This window comes from Phyllobates terribilis, unplaced genomic scaffold (genome assembly GCF_046119375.1).
Source record: "Phyllobates terribilis strain yellow unplaced genomic scaffold, ASM4611937v1 Scaffold_4__5_contigs__length_816908805, whole genome shotgun sequence".
Taxonomy (NCBI): domain Eukaryota; kingdom Metazoa; phylum Chordata; class Amphibia; order Anura; family Dendrobatidae; genus Phyllobates; species Phyllobates terribilis.
Genome location: NW_027362764.1, coordinates 222,262,598 through 222,285,826, shown reverse-complemented (window position 1 = coordinate 222,285,826; position 23,229 = coordinate 222,262,598). Strand labels below are relative to the sequence as shown.

The following is a 23,229-nucleotide window of genomic DNA, read 5'->3' as shown; positions in this document are numbered from 1 at the left end:
CTTCCTTTTTCTGCAGAGTCTGAACTCGTACCTAACTCCCGCTTGTTGTCTCTGCAAGTACTGTGTGAGTATCTGGCTCTGTCTTTCCCTTCCTGTCTGTTCCGTGTGAACAGAGCCCTGTCCTCCCTGCTCAGCCTTGTCTGCACTCTAGCTGTGCTTGCCTGTAACCCTCTGCCTGTATTGTTCCTGAGTCCCGGTGTGTACTGGGTCCTATCCCGCCTGTGTTCCTACCTGCTAGTGCCTCCCTGTCTGCACTCTAGCTGTGCTTGCCTTTACCCCCCTGCCTGCATACCCGCCTGCCTGCATACCAGTCGTGCCTGCCTATACCCACCAGTCTGTGTGCCAGCCTACCAGCCTGTTCCTGTATTCCCCTGTGTGGGTCAACAGCCGTGTCCGGGGTCTGTCCTGGAGTAGCACCTGGTCCCTCTGCTCGGTTCCTCCTTGGTGCACTGGCGTCGTATGCCGTTGTGCGACCCTGGTCGGATCGGGTGAATACTTAGTCACGCCCCTCCAGGCATTCACTCTCCGGCACGGTCCAGTGGAATCACTACCAATCACACGCACACGCCGCTTAGCCCGGGCGTGTGCATAACAGCATGCTCAGGCCATGGTTCCCGTTGAGCCCCACGGCCTTCGCTCTTTGAGAAGTTTTTCCAGCGAATACATGCATTAAAATAAAATAAATAAATTTTTTCCCCCCTTTAGCTGAGTTCCAGGCGAATTACGCACCCGTCCAGATGGATCTATCAGCCCTCGTTCCTGCGGATCCGCCACGTTACTATGGGGATCCAAGACAGTGTCGTGCATTTGTGGAGCAATGCATGCTACACTTTAAGGCCTACCCTCTCTATTTTCCTTCCGATTGGGCTAAAGTGGCCTTTATGATTGACTACCTAGCGGGTGATGCCTTGAAATGGGTCACCCCCCTATGGGAAGCATGGGATCCTGTCATCCTTGACCTGCAGGCCTTCCTGGTGGCCTTTCGTATGGTCTTTGAGGACCCTAACTCTGAAGCCCCTGCTGAAGCTTCACTTCCCAATATCCCGGAGCAGCCCCGACGGGTAATGTGTGTGGGTAGCGCAATAGTCCTCCAGCCCAATGAGACTACTGCCCACCCAGAATCCTCACAGGGTGACTACGCTTTCCGGAATACTTCTCTCAACCTCAAGAGGCAGTCCAGACGTGCTAGACTTAGAGGCAAGCCGTCACGCCAGGGTCTGTCCTCCCTGAGACCTCCTGACCCCAACCTTGAAGTCCCTACTGAAGCTTCATCTCCCTGTATCCCGGAGAAACCCCAGTGGGTAATGTGCGTGGGTAGTGCACCAGTTCTCCTGGCTGAAGAGACTTCTGCCCATCCAGGCTCCACACAGGAGAACTTCCTGCACCCGGCATCAGATGCTTCTCTCTCTTTAACCGGTGTGCATGTCCAAGGATGCTCCAAAGCTGTGGTTACCTCAGAGTCTGTGCACCTCTACTACCTGGCGGAGGATCCCCTGTTGCCTCCTGAACCCTCCGGGATACCACTCGATGACAAATGGAGAGAGACTTCTCTACACCCGGTACACAATACTTTGTCCGCTTCGTCCTGTGAGCCTGACAATGGGTACCCCAAAGTGGTAGTTACCTCCGAGTCTCTACACCCCTCCGACCAGGCGGAGGATCTCCAGTTGTCTCCTGAACCCTTCGGGGTGCTACCTGGTAGCAAAAGGACAGAGACTCTCCTATACTCTGTACCTGATACCTCGCTCGCTTCGTCCAGTGAGTCCAACCTAGTGTACTCCGAAGCAGAGGTTACTCCTGAGTCTCTACACCCCTCCGACCAGGCGGAGGACCTTCAGTTGTGTTCAGAATCCTTCGGGGTGCCACCTGGTGGTGAATGGACAGAGACTTTCCTATACTCTGTACCTGATACCTCGCTCGCTTCGTCCAGTGAGTCCAACCTAGTGTACTCCGAAGCAGAGGTTACTCCTGAGTCTCTACACCCCTCCGACCAGGCGGAGGACCTCCAGTTGTGTTCAGAATCCTTCGGGGTGCCACCTGGTGGTGAATGGACAGAGACTTTCCTATATCCTGCACCTGATACCTCGCTCGCTTCGTCCAGTGAGTCCGACCTAGTGTACTCCGAAGCAGAGGTTACTCCCGAGTCTCTACACCCCTCCGACCAGGCGGAGGACCTCCAGTTGTGTTCAGAACCCTTCGGGGTGCCACCTGGTGGTGAATGGACAGAGACTTTCCTATACTCGGTACCCGATACCTCGCCTGCTTCCTCCAGTGAGTCCGACCTAGTGTACTCTGAAGCAGTTGTTTTCTCTGAGCCTCTGCACTCTTCTGACCCGGCGGAGGACCTCCAGTTGTTTCCTGAATCCTCCGGGATACCACCAGATAACAAAGAGACAGTGACTTTTCCTCATTATGTACCTGATAACCCGTCTATTTTTTCCTGTGAGCTTGACAAGATGTACCTCGAAGCAGAGATTACCCTCAAGTCTCTGTCCCCCTCCAACCCAGTGAACGACTGGTCCTCGAATTCCCTGCGGAAGATTCTGGCAGGCCTGAAGAAGAGGGGGCGTAAGGGGGGAGGTACTGTAACATACCTGGCGGCGTCCTTGCATGGTGGTCCATCTCCCACTGTGCAAGAGCGCGCACTTGATCTCCAGTCCAGAATGTCTCTCTGGCTTCCCTCCATGCTGTCTGTTTGTGTCTGTTTCTGCTGCTTAAGGGCGGCGCCCGATCACTTCCTGCCTTTTGTACCTGCTGTGGGTCACACCCCTTGTGCGTCCTCAGCCTATTGCTGTCTGTCACTTGGTATATAGCTCAGCAGCTCCCTTCTATCCCTGCCTGAGCATAGTGTTTCCTTCAGTGTGTGCTTGCACTCTGAAGGTGCCAGGTCCCGTCTCTTGTCTCCTGCTTTTTGTATCAGTTCCCATGTCTGAACTGAGTCCTGTATGTCTCCTGCTTTGCGGTATCAGCTCCCGTGTCTGAACTGAGTCCTGTATGTCTCCTGCTTTGCGGTATCAGCTCCCGTGTCTGAACTGAGTCCTGTATGTCTCCTGCTTTGCGGTATCAGCTCCCGTGTCTGAACTGACTCCTTTCTGTGTTCTCTTGTCTGTCCTGTCTGAACACGCTCCTTGCCTGTTCGTTCCGCCTTCTAGTGGCCGATTTCCTAGACCCGCTCCTGCGTCTGGTCTGTCCTGTCTGAACACGCTCCTTGCCTGTTCGTTCCGCCTCTCTGGGGGCCGTATTCCCAGACCCGCTCCTGTATCCCTCTGCAGTGTCGGTCTCCTCCGTACACTCAGTTCCAGTCTGAACTCTCTCCTGTCCTTTACCTGTTTTGCCTCTATGTCCGTTCCCTTCCTTTTTCTGCAGAGTCTGAACTCGTACCTAACTCCTGCTTGTTGTCTCTGCAAGTACTGTGTGAGTATCTGGCTCTGTCTTTCCCTTCCTGTCTGTTCCGTGTGAACAGAGCCCTGTCCTCCCTGCTCAGCCTTGTCTGCACTCTAGCTGTGCTTGCCTGTAACCCTCTGCCTGTATTGTTCCTGAGTCCCGGTGTGTACTGGGTCCTATCCCGCCTGTGTTCCTACCTGCTAGTGCCTCCCTGTCTGCACTCTAGCTGTGCTTGCCTTTACCCCCCTGCCTGCATACCCGCCTGCCTGCATACCAGTCGTGCCTGCCTATACCCACCAGTCTGTGTGCCAGCCTACCAGCCTGTTCCTGTATTCCCCTGTGTGGGTCAACAGCCGTGTCTGGGGTCTGTCCTGGAGTAGCACCTGGTCCCTCTGCTCGGTTCCTCCTTGGTGCACTGGCGTCGTATGCCGTCGTGCGACCCTGGTCGGATCGGGTGAATACTTAGTCACGCCCCTCCAGGCATTCACTCTCCGGCACGGTCCAGTGGAATCACTACCAATCACACGCACACGCCGCTTAGCCCGGGCGTGTGCATAACAGGGGCCTCTCCACATTATTCAAGAGTAGTCCGCAAGTATCTTGATAAAACATTTCCTAATAAATGGATTGGCCGAAGAGGCCCACTTGATTGGCCGGCACGTTCACCAGACTTCACCCCAATGGATTTTTTCTTTTGGGGAGTACTCAAGGACAAAGTTTATAGTCGAAAATCAAAAAGTGTCAGTGATTTGAAAAATTACATAAGAGATGCATTTCAAGAAATTAATACCCAAAGAGACTTGTGCAAAAAAGTTTGTTGAAGCGTTAGAGGCCGACTTCAAAGCTGTGCAAATTGTAATGGAAAACAGTTTGAGCACCTGCGTTGATAAAATTTAAGGGCTTTTGTATTATTATTCAGAAAAAAATTTAATTGTCAATGTTATGCTTGTGTTAGTAAATATAATTTTATATATAAATCAAAATAAATGTTATTATTTTCTGTCCACCGACTTTTGGACCACCCTGTATTTAGTAGTTTAGCAAATTATCAATCACATATGGATCGCATAATAGATGCAAGGCTACACAGAGTATGTTTGTTTTCTGCACTAAGGAAACATATAGTCCTCTGCAAGGGCTGTAGACCCAAAACAACAGGAGATTGTAACTTAACGGGAATCTGTCAGTAGGATCATTCCTTCTATGCCATCCCATCTATATGGGTATGCAGATCATATGAAGCAGGATAAAATGATACCTTGATTTCTTATTCCAGAGAAATCCACATTTTTCTTATATGTAAATGAGCTCTTCCAGGCTATGGGAAGGACTCTGCCTGGAAGATAACTGCCTCCAGAGCTTATTTTACATGATGGGGGGAGTTACCAGTGTGAGACAAGTTACTAACACAGAACAGGAAAAATGAAATTTGTCTTCTTGCAAATACATTTTTGCAGCTCTCTGAGCTGAGCTGTATTGCAACAATATTGCAGCCCTGTCTGGTTGTGATCTGGAAGCTGAGAGTAACCTGCAGATGTGTCAGGTATAATCACACACAGCTCTGCAGTGAGATCAGGAGAGCGGCCATTACTCATCACACTGGTAAACCCCCCTTCATGTAAAACAAGCTCTGGAGGCAGAGTTATCTTCCAGGCAGCGTCCACCTCATAGCCTGGAAGAGGTCATTTATATAAAGTGATAAAAGATAATTTATCAACAACAAAGAATCTGATATGAGGCATACAGGTATCACTCTCCTCAGCAGTCTATAACTTATATGCCCATATTAATAGTTTAGATAGGTCAAATGTGATGACAGATCCCCTTTTAAAATTACTTAAAAATGTCTGCATTTCTCATTTTTAAAGTAATGGAAAAAAAATGGTATGTAAAGGTACAAATTACATTTCTTATCAATATACTGTTATACAAAGAAAAGAAAAGCGCTCCATGTGTGGATCAGCATACCTAGATACTCGTGACTGCACTGCTCACCGGATTTGGTTGTGCAGGGCAGGCACAACACTGTGAGACGTATGGGTGGATCCACAGTAACCAGCTGCTGCTCTGACTGCTAGATCAGAGGGCAGAGCAAAGTACTGTAATGTGCCGGAGCTCTTTGGCCTTTCCCCGCACTTGCGCAGAACAGTACTTTGCTCTACCCTCGGCAGGGCAGAGAAAAGTGTGCCTGCACAGGAGCGCAGAGGGGGACACTGTGTGGATGACGTAGGACACGTCATCCACAAGCAGCAGAGAAGGAAGGCGGCATTGCAAGAAGAGAGGAGGAGCAGGATGAAGACTAGCAATGCCAGACTGCCATATAGGTGAGTAGTATAATAAAAGGTGGGCTTTTTTGCCTTGCAGGGCGAATTGGTGTCATACACACATGGTCAAAATTGTTGGTACCCCTCGTTTAATCAAAAAAAAAAACACAATGGTCACAGAAATAACTTGAATCTGACAAAAGTAATAATAAATTTAAAATATATGAAAACAAACAAATGAAAGTCAGACATTGCTTGTCAACCCTGATTCCACAGAATTAAAAAAAAAATTAAACTCATGAAATAGGCCTGGACAGAAATGATGGTACCCCTGAAAATAATGTGACAAAAGGGACATGTTAAATCAAGTTGTGTCCACTAGTTACAAATATTCACTGTGCTGTTTGGTGATGTGGTGTGTACCACACTCAACATGGACCAGAGGAAGCAAAGGAAAGAGTTGTCTCAGGAGATTAGAAAGAAAATTATAGACAAGCATGTTAAAGGTAAAGGTTATAAGACCATCTCCAAACAGCTTGATGTTCCTGTGATACAGCTGCACATATTATTCAGAAATTTAAGATCCATGGGACTGTAGCCAACCTCCCTGGACGTGGCCGCAGGAGGAAAACTGATGACAAATCAAAGAGACGGATAATACGAATGGTAACAAAAGAGCCCAGGATAACTTCTAAAGAGATTAAAGGTGAACTTCAAGCTCAAGGAACATCAATGTCAGATTTCACCATCCATCCTAGTTTGATCCAAAGTGGACTTCATGGAAGACGACCAAGGAGAACACCATTGTTGAAAAAAAATCATAAAAAAGCCAGACTGGAATTTGCCAAACTACATGTTAACAAGCCACAAAGCTTCTGGGAGAATGTCCTATGGACAGATGAGACAAAAATGGAAGTTTTTGGCAAGGCACATCAGCTCTATGTTCACAGATGGAAAAATGAAGCATATCAAGAAAAGAACACTGTCCCTACTGTGAAACATGGAGGAGGCTCTGTTATGTTCTGGGGCTGCTTTGCTGCATCTGGCACAGGGTGTCTGGAATCTGTGGAGGGTACAATGAAATCTCAAGACTATCAATGGATTCTAGAGAGAAATATGCTGCCTAGTGTCAGAAAGCTTGGTCTCAGTCATAGGTCATGGGTCTTGCAACAGGATAATGACCCAAAACACACAGCTAAAAACACCCAAGAATGGCTAAGAGGAAAACATTGGACTATTCTGAAGTGGCCTTCTATGAGCCCTGACCTAAATCCTATTGAGCATCTTTGGAAAGAGCTGAAACATGCTGTCTGGAAAAGGCAACCTTCAAACACGAGACAACTGGAGCAGTTTGCTCATGAGGAGAGGGCCAAAATACCAGTCGAGAGGTGCAGAAGTCTCATTGACAGTTACAGGAATCGTTTGATTGTAGTGATTGCCTCAAAAGGTTGTCCAACAAAATATTAAGTTAAGAGTACCATCATTTCTGTCCAGGCCTATTTCATGAGTTTAAATTTTTTTTTAAATTCTGTGGAAGCAGGGTTGAAAAACAATGTCTGACTTTCATTTGTTCATTTTCATAGATTTTTAATTTATTATTACTTTTGTCAGATTCAAGTTATTTCTGTTACCATTGTGGGTTTTTCTTTCATTAAAATGCAGTCACATGTGGCTGAAAGGTGGTGGTCATAGGGAATATGGGAGGTAAGCGCCGATACTCACCTCTCCTGCTGGCGTCCAAAGCTGTCTGCCGCGGCTTCCCGGATGTTGCCATGATGACCCGATGTCGTCATGACAACATCCGGGTCACTAGACAGCAGGAAGATACTTTGGTCATGTGCAGTGCATGACCAAAGTATCTTCTGCATCTGCAGCGCTGACAGCCTATATAGCACAGGGATGGTGCTCCATTTCTATGCTATACAGGCGATCAGAGTAAAAAAAGTGAAAGTCCCATAGTGGTGCGACACAGGTACTTTAGATGCAGTGACACAGAAACACAGAACAGCCAGTACAGTGTTAAAAAACAGGGAGGATTTATTGTAACAGGGTCAATCTCCACGCAGACAGTAACAGGGGAAATATGGGGACAACAAGGGAAGTAGCAGGTAACAGGCTATAACCGACAATCCACAGTTTGGCTAGATGTAGCAGAGTCGAAAAGGTTGTACTCGGCAGTTTTACAGCTGACTCTTGTTCCCCACAAGGCAGTTGCTGGCTGATGCCGGTGTTGTTTTCCTCTGGCTTCCCCGCCTAAACAATGCTCGATATTCTGGCGGCAGCGGGCGATCTCCGGTTTGACCCGCTGAGCCCCTAGTCCATAACACTGCACCTCACATGCTCGGCTCCACGGACCCTGCGTCTCTTCTCCCTCTAGTCGAGCTTGACTCCAACTGTCAACTGCCTGCTTTCCCACACAAAACTCCTTTTACTCCCTCTTCCTAGACACGCCCCCAGCTCCCAGGTCACCTGATTCCTGAGCTCTCGTCTGGACACGCCCCCAGCTTCCCGGTCACCTGACTCCTGTGCTCGCAGCCTGTCTTCCCCCTGCAACCAGAGGCACGGCCCCAGCAGTTCCGGATCTCTTGTTCTGAAAGTACTTACACCCCGGTCTTCCCCCTTACAGTGGGATAAAGTATAAAAGTAAAAAAAAGTGTTAAAAAATTAAAAACAATTGTAAAAATATTTTAAAAAAATCAAAAAAAATAATCCACCAAAAATAAAAATATAATGTACCCATCAATAAATATTGTTATGAAAAAAAAACAAAAAAAACAATAAAAGTACACATACAGTACAGACCAAAAGTTTGGACACACCTTCTCATTTAAAGATTTTTCTGTATTTTTATGACTATGAAAATTGTACATTCACACTGAAGGCATCAAAACTATGAATTAACACATGTGGAATTATGTAGTTAAAAAAAAAGTGTGAAACAACTGAAAATATGTCTTATATTCTAGGTTCTTCAAAGTAGCCACCTTTTGCTTTGATGACTGCTTTGCACACTCTTGGCATTCTCTTGATGAGCTTCAAGAGGTAGTCACCGGAAATGGTCTTCCAACAATCTTGAAGGAGTTCCCAGAGATGCTTAGCACTTGTTGGTCCTTTTGCCTTCACTCTGCGATCCAGCTCACCCCAAACCATCTCGATTGGGTTCAGGTCTGGTGACTGTGGAGGCCAGGTCATCTGGCGTAACACCCCATCACTCTCGTTCTTGGTCAAATAGCCCTTACACAGCCTGGAGGTGTGTTTGGGGTCATTGTCCTGTTGAAAAATAAATGATGGTACAACTAAACGCAAACCGGATGGAATAGCATGCCGCTGCAAGATGCTGTAGTAGCCATGCTGGTTCAGTATGCCTTCAATTTTGAATAAATCCCCAACAGTGTCACCAGCAAAGCACCCCCACACCATCACACCTCCTCTTCCATGCTTCACGGTGGGAACCAGGCATGTAGAGTCCATCTGTTCACCTTTTCTGCATCGCATAAAGACACGGTGGTTGGAACCAAAGATCTCAAATTTGGACTCATCAGACCAAAGCACAGATTTCCACTGATCTAATGTCCATTCCTTGTGTTCTTTAGCCCAAACAAGTCTCTTCTGCTTGTTGCCTGTCCTTAGCAGTGGTTTCCTAGCAGCTATTTTACCATGAAGGCCAGCTGCACAAAGTCTCCTCTTAACAGTTGTTGAAGAGATGTGTCTGCTGCTAGAACTCTGTGTGGCATTGACCTGGTCTCTAATCTGAGCTGCTGTTAACCTGCGATTTCTGAGGCTGGTGACTCGGATAAACTTATCCTCAGAAGCAGAGGTGACTCTTGGTCTTCCTTTCCTGGGGCGGTCCTCATGTGAGCCAGTTTCTTTGTAGCGAATGATGATTTTTGCAACTGTACTTGGGGACACTTTCAAAGTTTTCCCAATTTTTCGCACTGACTGACCTTCATTTCTTAAAGTAATGATGGCCACTCGTTTTTTTTTACTTAGCTGCTTTTTTCTTGCCATAATACAAATTCTAACAGTCTATTCAGTAGGACTATCAGCTGTGTATCCACCAGACATCTGCACAACACAACTGATGGTCCCAACCCCATTTATAAGGCAAGAAATCCCACTTATTAAACCTGACAGGGCACACCTGTGAAGTGAAAACCATTTCCGGTGACTACCTCTTGAAGCTCATCAAGAGAATGCCAAGAGTGTGCAAAGCAGTCATCAAAGCAAAAGGTGGCTACTTTGAAGAACCTAGAATATAAGACATATTTTCAGTTGTTTCACACTTTTTTGTTAAGTATATAATTCCACATGTGTTAATTCATAATTTTGATGCCTTCAGTGTGAATGCACAATTTTCATAGTCATGAAAATACAGAAAAATCTTTAAATGAGAAGGTGTGTCCAAACTTTTGGTCTGTACTGTATTTGGTATTGCCGCGTCTGTAACGACCTGACCTATAAAATTGTCCCACTAGTTAACCCCTTTAGTGAACACGGTAAAAAAAAAAAAAAAAAAAAAAAAACGAAGCAAAAAACAATGCTTTATCATCATACCGCCAAACAAAAAATGGAATAACACGCGATTAAAATGCCGAATATAAATATAAATGGTACCGCTGAAAACGTCTTCTTGTTCCGCAAAAAACAAGATGCCATTCAGCTCTATCAACTGAAAAATAAAAAAAGTTATAGCTCTCAGAATAAAGCGATGCAAAAAAAAAATGTTTTCTATAAAATAGCTTTTATTGTGTAAAAGCGCCAAAACATAGAAAAACAATATAAATGTGGTACCGCTGTAAACGTACTGACCCGAAGAATAAAGCTGTCTTATCAATTTTACCACACGCAGAACAGCATAAAAAAATGTAAAAAAAAACCAATTCCTGAATTGTTGGTTTTTGTTTATTCTGCCTCCCAAAAATCGAAATAGAAAGCGATCAAAAAATGTCACGTGCCTGAAAATAATACCAATAAAGACGTCAACTCATCCCGCAAAAAACAAGCTATCACATGACTCTGTCGGCCAAAATATGGAAAAATTATAACTCTCAAAATATGGCGATGCAAAAACTAGATTTTACAAAAAAATAGGTCTTTTAGTGTGTGACAGCTGTCATAAAAACCTGATATGATTCTGGTATCGCTGTAATCGCACCAACCCGAAGAATAAAGTCGTCTAATCACTTATATCGCACGAGGAACGGCGTAAAAAATAAACTCTAGGGTTAGGGTTAGGGTTGTGCTAGGGTTAGGGTTAGGTTTGGGCTAGGGTTAGGGTTGGGGTTGTATTAGGGTTGGAGTTAGGGTTGGGATTTTTTTCAAAAGTAAAAAAAAAAAAGATGACGATATGGCAACTAGTGTTGAGCGCAAGTGCTCGCTACTTGAGTTTGCACTGGTGCTCGGGTATGCACTGAGTATCAAGGGTGCTCGAGTGACATGCTCGAGTCTCCACCCCATATGCTTCGCGGCCAAAAAAAACTTGCGGGGATTGCCTGCCATGTACGAGCGATCCCCGCATGATTTTTTTTGAGTGTCTAATAACCGTCACTCGAGCACGCGCGATACATGGTGCATACCTGAGTACCCGATGCAAACTCAAGTAGCGAGCACTTGCGCTTAAGACTAATGACAACTTATTCAATATGATGACCTAATGTTATCAAATTCTGTGTCGTACCTCTGGGTACAAAATGTTCACTATACACCTTGATAAAATCCTTGAAGGGTGTAGTTTCCAAAATGGGGTCACTTGTGGGGGGTTTCCACTATTTAGGCACATCAGGGGCTCTCCAAGCGCGACATGGCGTCCGCTCTCAATTCCAGCCAATTTTGCGTTCAAAAAGTCACACAGTGCTCCTTCCCTTCTGAACTCTGCCGTGCGCCCAAACACCGTATTTTCCCCACATATGGGGTATTGGCGTACTCAGGAGAAATGGCACAAAAGTTTTTGGGGTCCATTTTCTCCTCTTACCCTTAAATAAACAAAATTGGGGCTAAAACATCATTTTTGTGGAAAAAGTTAGATTTTTTTATTTTCACGGCTCCATGTTATAAACTTCTGTAAAGCACTTGGGTGTTCAGGGTGCTCACCACACATCTAGATAAGTTCCCTGAGGAGTCTAGTTTCCAAACTGGTGTCACTTGTGGGGGTTTTCCACTGTTTAGGCACATCAGTGGCACATCGGCTAATTATTGAAGCAAATTTTCCATTCAAAAAGTCAAATGGTGCTCCTTCCCTTCCGAACCCTGCCGCATGCCCAAGCAGTGGTTTTTCCCCACATATGGGGTATCGGCTTACTCAGGAGAGATTGCACAACAAATTGCATGATGCAATTTCTCCTGTTACCCTTAAGAAAATGCAAAACTGGGGGCTGAAAAACATTTTTGTGGGAAAAATGGGAAAATTTTATTTTCATGGCTCCATGTTATAAACTTCTGTGAAGCACCTGAGGGTTCAAGATTCTCACCACACATCTAGATAAGTTCCCTGAGGGGTCTAGTTTCCAAAACCGTGTCACTTGTGGGGGGTTTCCACTGTTTAGGCACATCAGGGGCTCCCCAAACGCAACATGGCGTCCGCTAATTATTCAAGCAAATTTTACATTCAAAAAGTCAAATAGCGTTCCTTCTCTTCCGAACCCTGCTGTGTGCCAAAACAGTGTTTTTTCCCCACATATGGGTTATCTGCGTGCTCAGGGGAAATTGCGCAACAAATTTTGGGGTCCATTTTTTCCTGTTACCCCTGCGAAAATAAAAAAAATTGGGTCTAAAGTAACATTTTTGTGAAAAAAGTTAAATGTTCATTTTTTTCTTCCACATTCCAAAAATTCCTGTGAAGCACCTGAAGGGTTAATAAAGTTCTTGAATGTGGTTTTGAGCACCTTGAGGGGTGCAGTTTTACAATGGTGTCACTTTTGGGTATTTTCTGTCATAAAGACCCCTCAAAGTGACTTCAAATGTGATGCGGTCCCTAAAAAAATGGTTTTGTAAATTTTGTTGGAAAAATGAGAAATCGCTGGTCAAATTTTAACCCTTATAGCTCCCTAATGAAAAAAAAATTTGGTTACAAAATTGTGCTGATGTAAAGTAGACATGTGGGAAATGTTATTTATTAACTCTTTTGTGTGACATATCTCTCTGATTTAAGGGCATAAAAATTTAAATTTTGAAAATTGCAAAATTTTCAAAATTTTCGCAAAATTTCCGTTTTTTTCACAAATAAACGCAAGTGATATCGAAGAAATTTTACCACTATCATGAAGTACAATATGTCATGAAAAAACAATCTCAGAATCAGGGGGTCCGTTGAAGCATTCCAGAGTAATTACCTCATAAAGATACAGTGGTCAGAATTGTAAAAATTGGCCTGGTCGTTAACGTGCAAACCACCTTGGGGGGTAAAGGGGTTAACAGCAAATGTGTTAAATTAGAATAAAAACTGTACTTATCTTTCAAATCCCCAATGGTTTATGGTTCCTTATCAGTCTTTGTTTATGTTGCTGCAGAGATGAAGCTTCATCTTAACCGCTTCCCAACCGCCCACTGTAGATAAACGTCCGCGCTGCCTGGGCTCTGTGCAGCGCGGACGTTTAAAAACGGTGGGTGGTCCCGCAGCGCTCAGGACCCCCAGGGTCCTGCAAGCGCTGCAGGAGCGGTGCAGAGCGATAGCTCTGACAGGGAACATCATCGGGACCTGATTGGATCAGGTCCCAGTGATGTTAACCCTTTGCTGTCTTCTATATGCCGCGATCTATAGTGATCGCGGCATATAGAAGACAGCAGGAGGAGAGGGGGTTGTCCACTTACCTCTCCGACGACCCCTGATACCTTCCAGGACCTTGGGTTGCTATGGCAGCTGGAGGTCACATGACCGCCTCCAGCTCTGCCATATATGGTGTCCTGCCTGGCTCAGCCTGCAGCCTGCAGCTGAAGCCTGGCAGGAGACTCTGACTGTGAAACAGTCAGTGAAGATCTCATGTAATGTAATATATGTCTATTACATTACATGAGATCAGGGATCAGAAAAATAAAAATTAATGTCCCATACAGGGACTAAGTAAAAATGTAAAAAAAAGTTAAAAAAAATGTTTTGAAACTGTTAAAAAAAATAAATAAATAAATTAAAATAAATAAATATAATATTAAACCGATAAATCCGTATATTTATGCAAAAATAAAAAAAGTACACATATTTGGTATTGCCGCGTCCGAAACAACCCGAGCTATAAAACTGTCACACTAATTAACTCCTTCTGTGCACACCGTAATAAAAATAAATAAAAAACGGAGCAAAAAACTATGCTTTTTCCTCATATCGCCAAACAAAAAGTGGAAAAAAATGCGATCAAAAAGCAAAATGGAAATAAAAATGGTGCCGCTGAAAACGTCATCTTGTTACGCAAAAAAAAAGACGTCATACAGCTCCATCAGCCGAAAAATAAAAAAGTTATAGCGCTCAGAATAAAGCAATGCAAAAAAAATATTTTTTCTATAAAATTGTTTTATTGTGTAAAAGCGCCAAAACACAAAAAAAAATATACAGTAAGTGTAGTATCGCTGTAAACGTACTGACCCGAAGAATAACGCTGCCTGATCACTTTTACCACACGCAGAACGGCATAAAAAAAAACCCTCAAAAAACAATTCCTGAATTGTTGGTTTTTGTTAATTTTACCTCCCAAAAAACGGAATAGAAAGCGATCAAAACATGTCCCGTACCCAAAAATGGTACCAATAAAAATGTCAACTCGTCCCACAAAAAACAAGCCGTCACATTACTCTGTCGGCCGAAACATGGAAAAATTATAGCTCTCAAAATATGGCGATGCAAAAACTAGATTTTGCAAAAAAAAAGCGTCTCTTAGTGTGTGACAGCTGTCAGTCATAAAAACCCGATATAAATCTGGTATCTCTGCAATCGCACCGACCCGAAGAATAAAGTAATCTAATCAGTTATATCACACTAGGAACGGCGTAAAAAAATAAATAAAACCAATTCTTCACCTGCTACTGATTTGTTTATTATGTCTCCCAAAGATCGCAGTATGGCTCGGCACACATTTATCCTGCGCTCTGCGCTGAGCACTTACGCCAGAGTTTCCGTGTAAATCTCTGAAATATGTGATTCAGCCGGAACCCATGACGGAAGATTCCCTGTAATGAGGCAGATATAGGCCACTGTGGATGCCGTCTGGCCTGTGATCCCACGGTGTCATTTGTTTTAGGCGTGCATAAAAGTGCGGTTGGCCACAGTTTTGTGCACTTCTGAAAAAAAGGACACCACTAAACAGAGGCCAGACGGATTCCAGAGTAACTCTGCTGCCTCATTACAGTGAATGGATCCTGCAGGGGTTTCATCTGAATTACATCACTTGGAAATTTAGATGGAAACCCCGATGTAAGTGCTCAGCCTAGAGCGCCGGATAAATGTTACGTAAAATGTTCCCAATAAAAGCTTCAACTCAGTCCTCAAAAAAAGCTAGTCCCCACTCAGGTCCGTCATCTGTTAAAAATATAAGGGACTTCCAAGTTACTGGTAGCAGAAAGGCTCTGGAAAAGCGAAATGGCCCTTGCCCCCCAAAAGAAATTCAGAAAATGTTGTGCTCCCAAATCCAAATGCCTATTCTACAATAATTTGTTCTCCAATTGTCAAATAGCGCTCCATCTCCCCCAGATCTCGCCGTATGGCTGAGTGGTACGATACAGCCACATATGAGGTATTGCCACTTTTAGAAGAAATTGTGTGACACATTTCGGCACCATTTTTACCCATTGCCCTGTGTGAAAATGTAAGATCTGAGGGTAAAACATTTTTTTGTGGTAAAAATATAATTATGCTTTTTTCACTGCCCAATGGTATAAATTTAAAAATTAAAAAATACTCACTACTTCCCTAGATGAATTCCTTGAGAGGTGTAGTTTACAAAATGGGGTCACTTGTGGGGGTTTCTGCTGTTTCGGCATGTCAGCGACTCTTCAAATGTAACATGGTGTCTGCTGCCTATCCCAGCCAACATAGCGCTCCTTTCTCTTCCGAACCCTGCCGTACACCAAAGCAGTGGTTTTCCCCCACATATGGGGTATCAGCGTACTCAGAAGAAATTGTACAACAAATTTCATGGTGCAATTTATCCCGTTACCCTTATGATAATGCAAAATTAGGGAATGAAAAACATTTTTTGTGGGAAAAATGTGAAAATTTTATTTTTATGGCTCAATATTATAAACTTCTGTGAAGCAGCTGGGGGTGCAAAGTGCTCACCACACATCTAGATAAGTTCCCTAAGGGGTCTAATTTCCAAAATGGTGTCACTTGTGGGGGGGTTTCCACTGTTTAGGCACATCAGGGGCTCCCCAAATGCAACATGGCGTCCGCTAATTATTCAAACAAATTTTACATTCAAAAAGTCAAATGGCGCTCCTTCCCTTCCAAACCCTGCCGTGCGCCCAAAGAGTGGTTTGCCTCCACATATGGGGTATTGGCGTGTTCAGGAGAAACTGCACAACAAATTTCACGGTGCAATTAATCCTATTACCCTTATGATAATGCAAAATTAAGGGATGAAAAACGTTTTTGTGGGAAAAATGTGAACATTTTATTTTTACAGCTCAATATTATAAACTTCTGTGAAGCACCTTAGGGTTCAAGGTGCTCACCACACATCTAGATATGTTCCCTAAGGGGTCTAGTTTCCAAAATGGTGTCACTTGTGGGGGGTTTCCACTGTTTAGGAACATCAGGGGCTCTCCAAACTCAACATGGCGTCTGCTAATTATTCAGACAAATTTTACATTCAAAAAGTCTAATGGCGCTCCTTCCCTTCGGAGCCCTGCTGTGCGCCCAAATAGTGGTTTTCCCTCACATATGGGGTATCAGCGCGCTCAAGAGAAATTGCACAAAAAATTTTGGGGTCCATTTTTTCCTGTTACCCCTGTGAAAATAAAAAAAATTGGGTCTAAAGTAACGTTTTTGTGAAAAAAGTTAAATGTTCATTTTTTTCTTCCACATTCCAAAAATTCCTGTGAAGCACCTGAAGGGTTAATAAAGTTCTTGAATGTGGTTTTGAGCACCTTGAGGGGTGCAGTTTTTAGAATGGTGTCACTTTTGGGTATTTTCTGTCATAAAGACCCCTCAAAGTGACTTCAAATATGATATGGTCCCTAAAAAAATGTTTTTGCAAATTTTGTTGGAAAAATGAAAAATCGCTGGTCAACTTTTAACCCTTATAGCTCCCTAACAAAAAAAAATTTTGGTTCCAAAATTGTGCTGATGTAAAGTAGACATGTGGGAAATGTTATTTATTAACTATTTTGTGTGACATTTCTCTCTGATTTAAGGGCATGAAAATTCAAAGTTTGAAAATTGCAAAATTTTCTAAATTTTCGCCAAATTTCCGATTTTTTCACAAATAAACGCAAGTGATATCAAAGAAATTTTACCACTATCATGAAGTACAATATGTCACGAAAAACAATCTCAGAATCAGGGGAATCCGTTGAAGCGTTCCAGAGTAATTACTTCACAAAGTGACAGTGGTCAGAATTGAAAAAATTGGCCCAGTCACGAAGGCAAAAACAGGCTCTGGTGCGAAGTGGTTAATATGTGACCACTTCAACCATATGCTGGTTAAAGTGGTGACATAAATGAGGATTAGATGTAAGCAATACAGGCAGTGATTGAAGTGGAACTAACAATAGGGAAATATATGCTTTAAAAAATAAGTACATAAAAAAATATTGATAAATAAATGATAGATAAATTATATTGTTTGTTTTACAATACTGAAAACCACTAAACATTTATAGTTATTTTCTATATTTCCATTAGGCAAAAAAATAAATATATATAACACCATAATCTTTTTCTTAAACATCCATATGTTTGCTCCTGGAAGTCTTCTGTGAGTATGTAAATGTACGGTTTATAAAAATACCACCCCTATCAATAGTGCTGGGCACTGGAATACATGAAATAGTCAGTATGTTCAATCAGAGCCTTCTTGTTCTCAGAAACAAGGAGACTTTTCTGTTGGCCAATAGTGTCAGGAATTCACTGTAGGAATTTGCCAAATAAATTATACTTCAAATTCATCAAAATGAAATAATCTGTAATCTATAAACAATTTATACACTTTTGTCTTGTTTTTGTGTACATTGTAAAAAAAAAACAACTATACATAACTTTTTTGCCTAAACTAAAAACAAATATAAATAGGTCAAGTTTGTATGAATATATAAGAAGGTGTTTCAGGGGGCGGTTAAGGGGTGGTGATGTGTTCTGTTTCATTCTATTTCCTTCTGAATCTAATCCTTGTGTATAGAGTGTGTTGCAATGAGTATCTCTATAATTTTGGCTCTACAATTAAATCCCCATGAAAACATCAGAGCAATTTACTGCCATGTATGAATACCATGTGTAGTTTGTTTATCCATTCTGTAGTTTTTCTGCAACTTTGCAATGTTATAAACCATCATTCTCCTGCATAATAATTTACCCATTATGCTGCTCAGGCATTGGAACCCCGTTTCCTTCAACTATTGCTGGCTCCTTTTGTGCTAACCCATGCTAAATTACTTTAATCCAGTAAACACCTCAGACGCTATCACCCAAGGCCTTTAAGATTGAGTCAAGGAGCTATGTACTGTCTGAGTATTGAAATAGCATTGCTTTCAGCAATCATGTGCTTTTCCGGGTTGATTCGCCATCCACTTAGCTCATACTCAAGCAAGGTGCCTAATTATCTCCTGCTACTCCTGACTTCCATTCAGCTACCAAAGTTTATTTCCAAGCTCAGTATAACCTAACTAGGTGTTGTCCACATCTAACTCTGCAATCAAGTTTCCAAGATACCAATTTGTTATTGTTCTCAGTAATGGTTACACTTCAGTCTCTGCAATCAAGGCAATACATCACTGCGAGCTGGTTTCCAGTTTGCCAATATATTTCTGCTATTTATGTGAGAATTGTTTTCCTGGAAGAAAATTTGTAAAAAAAAAAATCACCCTGCCCTTGCTGCTTAAAGAATCCACCTCACATGATGAGCCTTTAAATTATTAGTTGGTGTATACACACAAAATAGTCTGGTTTAGCTGTCATTTCAGTAACAATTGTATTACTATCTGCAGTTAAATTCTGGTTTCTAATAATAATAATCTGTTTTCCACGCTCTATAAGTAAAATTAGAAACATCTAGGACAGGAAGCTTGGGCTGCTGTTAGGACTAAGGAAAAACAAATTAATGTTAGAAATGTAAACTTCTGTTATGTCCTATTGCAACACAATAATAGGGAATTAGAAGAAGAAACCGCATATGGAGGTGTTTCACTTTAATTTTTACAGGTTTTTTTACTAATTAAATACATTTTTTCTTAAATTTACAACTGCCGTTGCACGGTTGCAGATGGGCCCGGCTGACAGAGAGAGTGATCTCCCTTGGTCAAACTCCTCACATACGCCGTCACTATTGAAACCTTTATTTCTCACTCTGAAAGGAAGATGTGGTAAGGCTTCTTTAAAGACAAATTCTGGATCTCATAAACTCTTTTGTTAGATGTGATAACCAATACAGAAGACAATTTTATATAAAAAAAAATCACCATCCACTACAGGGAGAGGCTCCAAAGGAGCAAGCTTATTGAGAACTAAAGACAAATCCCATGAAGCCACTGGTATAAAGATGGTAGGTCATGATCTTCAGGATCCTTTGAGAAATCTCTTGATAAGGGGATCCTGAGAAACTGGTTTCAGCAAAAAGGCTGATATGGCTGCCACCTGAACCCTAAGAGTTAGAAGTGATGTTTTTGTCAAATCGATCTAGCAGAAAGCTGAGAAAGGCATTGACATAAAGGCTAAGACCATGTAAATCCTTAGAAGAACAACAGGACAGGAAGAAGTTTCTGACTGTGGTCTATGCCTTCTTGGTAGATTCTGGGAGCCCTCTAGATCTTAGTGGAGTGTGATCAACTTCTATGCTGCCATTTTGAATGTCCTCAGGTTATGGCAGAATTGAGTGCTCTGAAAGACTAGGTTCTACAGTCGGAGAAGCTTCAAGTATTGCCCTTGAATGAATTGGAAAAAAAACATGGTCTGGTCTAATAAGATTACGTTTGATATCCTTGGTATTAGGGAAAATGGAAGGAGTATGTAAGCTAGCCTCAAACTTCACAGTCTGGACAGAGCATACACTGACAGGGAATTGCCTTCCTGATAAAGGGAAAAAAACACTCCACTTCAGCTTTGATCCTGGTTTCCATGAGATCCAACTCTGGAATTCTCCATCTCACTGTAATCTGCCTGAATAACTCTGGACTGAGGGACAACCCTCCTCAGGTTAATAAATATCTGCTAAGGCAATCTGTTTGAATATTTAGAAACAATCTGATATGAGCAGGAGATAGATGAGGTAAGATCAGCTCTGCACAAGATAAGAGATTTTTTTACTTCCTTTAGAAGAAGGAGTGAATGCCTCCCTTCTTTTTGATGTAAATCACCATTGCCATACTGTCTAAGCATAATCTGACAGCCTTCCCTCCTAAGAGGGGAGCAAAATGTAGAAGAGCATAGCTGACTGCTCTCAGTTCTTTCAAATTCAAAGACATTTGACTTTCCAGGAAGCTCCACATCAACAGACAACAGGGCACAAGAAGGTTGAATCATATACAGTACTTCCTAAGCTTGAGATGTGCCACCACGTAAGGAACTATCACACTTGGATGGACAGGGAGCATTTTGTGGTCAAGCCAGGCAGGTTGTGATTACATAAATCAAGCACATCTCTATGCAGAGGTCGAAAATAGAATAAGCCTCTAGCACTGCTTCCATGGCTGAGGACAAGAGATATAAGATTATTAAGCCTTAAGAAAAAAGGAAACATTACCTCCTACTAGAGGATCTCATCTCTCCTCTCATCTTCATCTGAGATGGAAAACAATCATCTGGGATTCCTTCTTAAATCTCTGAACAGTAGAGACAAGCTGCATACAGCGGTGCTTACAAGTAGAACTTCCAGACAGAAGCATGAGAGAATATCTGATTTATCCCTGAATTTCTTGACATAGTCCTTAACCCATGTTACCTCATCATCAATAGTTGGCTCATTAGCAGGATCTTGAGAACAATAATCTTCACCCTGAGATTCATGCCTATCTGTAAGAGGGTCATCACACTTAAGCACCGGTGCCTAAAAGGTAAGGGGACCCTCAACCCCTAAAAGGGAAAACTGATTTTTACTGTCTATTCGATAGTATGTATGGGGTCTAAGTTAAACTTGTCATTTTTTTGAGAGCTCTGACAATTGAAGAGCCAGCTCGCTTGACAATTTCCAGAGCTTCCATAATTTTGAAGGTAGAAAGTCGCACATGGGCAGCCACCTCTCTATTCCTGATTCCTGATGTGGCAGGGCCCAATACTATCAGACATTTATTGAATATTTGTTGATATGCTGCAGATGTTCCAGATTGGAACACCTCTTTAATACATTTCAGACATTACAAATTTGATGAATTCTTAAAGAGACATAAGAAGAAGCTCTCCAGGATGACCATGGGGCCCATATATTGTTTATGCATAGAGGCCCTCAAACCTTGGTTCGAGAAATATATTCAATACACATGAAAATTATAGCAACTTTAGGCCTGAGAAAGCACAGACCATGTAACTGAGTAGATAAAGTCACAAGATTTTCAGCAAACCAGGGGCATTGTCATTTGAATAGAGCACACATTTTATGGTGATCAGGGTCTAGAGGCAATACTCACCTAGATCCGTTAAGTTGTTCGGGGTAAGGAGACTGTTGTAGTGATGAGAAACAAGAACATATTTTTACTTACTCTACAAAAAAACTGTGACCTTTTACCTTTTTAATTTGCAGATATGAGAATGAGCAGCCTTTTAAAAAAGCCGTGGAGGAGGAGATACGCTCATTGTACAAAGTGATTGATGATGCAAACTTGACAAAAATGGATTTGGAAAGTCAGATAGACAGCATGAAAGAGGAGCTTGCCTTGCTGTCCAAAAATCATGAAGAGGTAAAAATAACCTTATAGCAAAAAAATTCTTTAATGCACAGTATTCTGCAAAAGTATTAGGCAGGTGTGGAAAAAATGCAGTAAAGTAAGGATGCTTTCAAAAATAGAAGTGATAATACTTTATTTTTATATATATATATATATATATATATTTATCAATAACAAAATGAAAAGTAAATGCACAAAAGAGAAATCTAAATCAATCAATATTGGTGTGATGCCCCTTTACCTTCAAAACAGTATCAAATCTTCTAGGTATATTTGACCAAAGTTTTGGGAGGAGGAGGCTATACCAAACATTTTGATGAACTAACCACAGATGTTCTGTGGATGTAGGCATGCACAAATGTCTCTTTATATAATTCAATACCTCTATAGCCTCTATCCCCTGATGACGCCAGATCTCTGGTGAAACATGTTGGGGAGGCTTTGTGTTATGTTTTCACAGCAGATATCCGTATACAACACAGTATGAAATACTAATTACAGGAGAGTATAGGTAACGGCCGCACCATACTTACCTTAGGATATATACGTTTATAGATGAAATAAGAGATCAATAGTTAGATACTAATACTGACCTCTGTGTATTTTAAACGTATAGTCCTTGATATTATTCTAATAAAAGTTATATTTTAGGGTTTTTAGGTTGGGGATTTTGTTGCCTATGGCAAATAGTATTTATATCTTTATATAATTCCACAGATACTCGATGATGTTGAGATCAGGGCTCTGTGGGGCCAGATCATCACTTCCAGGACTCCTTGTTCTTCTTTTTGCTGAAGATAGTTCTTAATGATATTGACTGTATGTTTGGGACAGTTTTTCTGCTGCAGAATAAATATTGCGTGAGGCGCCTGGTATTGCATGATGGATAACTATTTGGCTGTATGTCTCAGCATTGAGGACACTAAGAAATGGGCAATGTTGAAGACAGTAGTGGTCAGCCATGGAAACAGCAGATAAAAGACACATCATTCTTACTTCTCTACAAAATCAGAAGATTTTCACCCGTGCCATCAGGAACCAGTGGGAACCTGCTACACCCATCTACTGTTCCCAAGAAGTCTGGCCAGAAGGGATCTTCATGGAAGAATTGTGGCCAAAAGACAGACATTTGACATGGAAACAAGGCCAAATGATTCAACTATGCACAAAAACATAGGAACTGGAAAGCAGAAAAATCGTAGCAGGTGCTCTGGACTGATGAGTCAAATTGTGAAATTTTTTGCTGTAACACAAGGTTGATTCTTCACCAACGGACTGGAGAGTAGTACAATTATGATCGTCTGCAGGCAACAGTGAAGCATGGTGGAGGTTCCATGCAAGTTTGGGGCTGTATTTCAGAAAATGAAATTGAGGATTTAGTCAGGATTTATGGTGTCTTCAATGAGGAGAAATAGAGATAGATACTTATCTATCATGCAATATCATCAGCGAGGTGTCTGATTGGCTCTTCTGCAGCAGGATAATAACCCCCATATGAGGATATAACCCCCATGTAAACTTGATTTCAACATCATTAAGTCTGTGTGGAATTACATGAATAGACAGA

General features: G+C 42.3%; 1 protein-coding gene across 1 annotated transcript in view; it reads left to right on the top strand.

Annotated features, from left to right (window-relative positions):
- BFSP2 (beaded filament structural protein 2) overlaps positions 1 to 23,229 on the top strand; it is a 76,744-nt gene that overhangs the window by 37,798 nt on the left and 15,717 nt on the right. Inside the window, exon 3 of the mRNA XM_073676587.1 lies at positions 21,518 to 21,674. Coding sequence (XP_073532688.1) covers positions 21,518 to 21,674 — 157 coding nt within the window. The remainder of the gene's footprint in view (positions 1 to 21,517; positions 21,675 to 23,229) is intronic.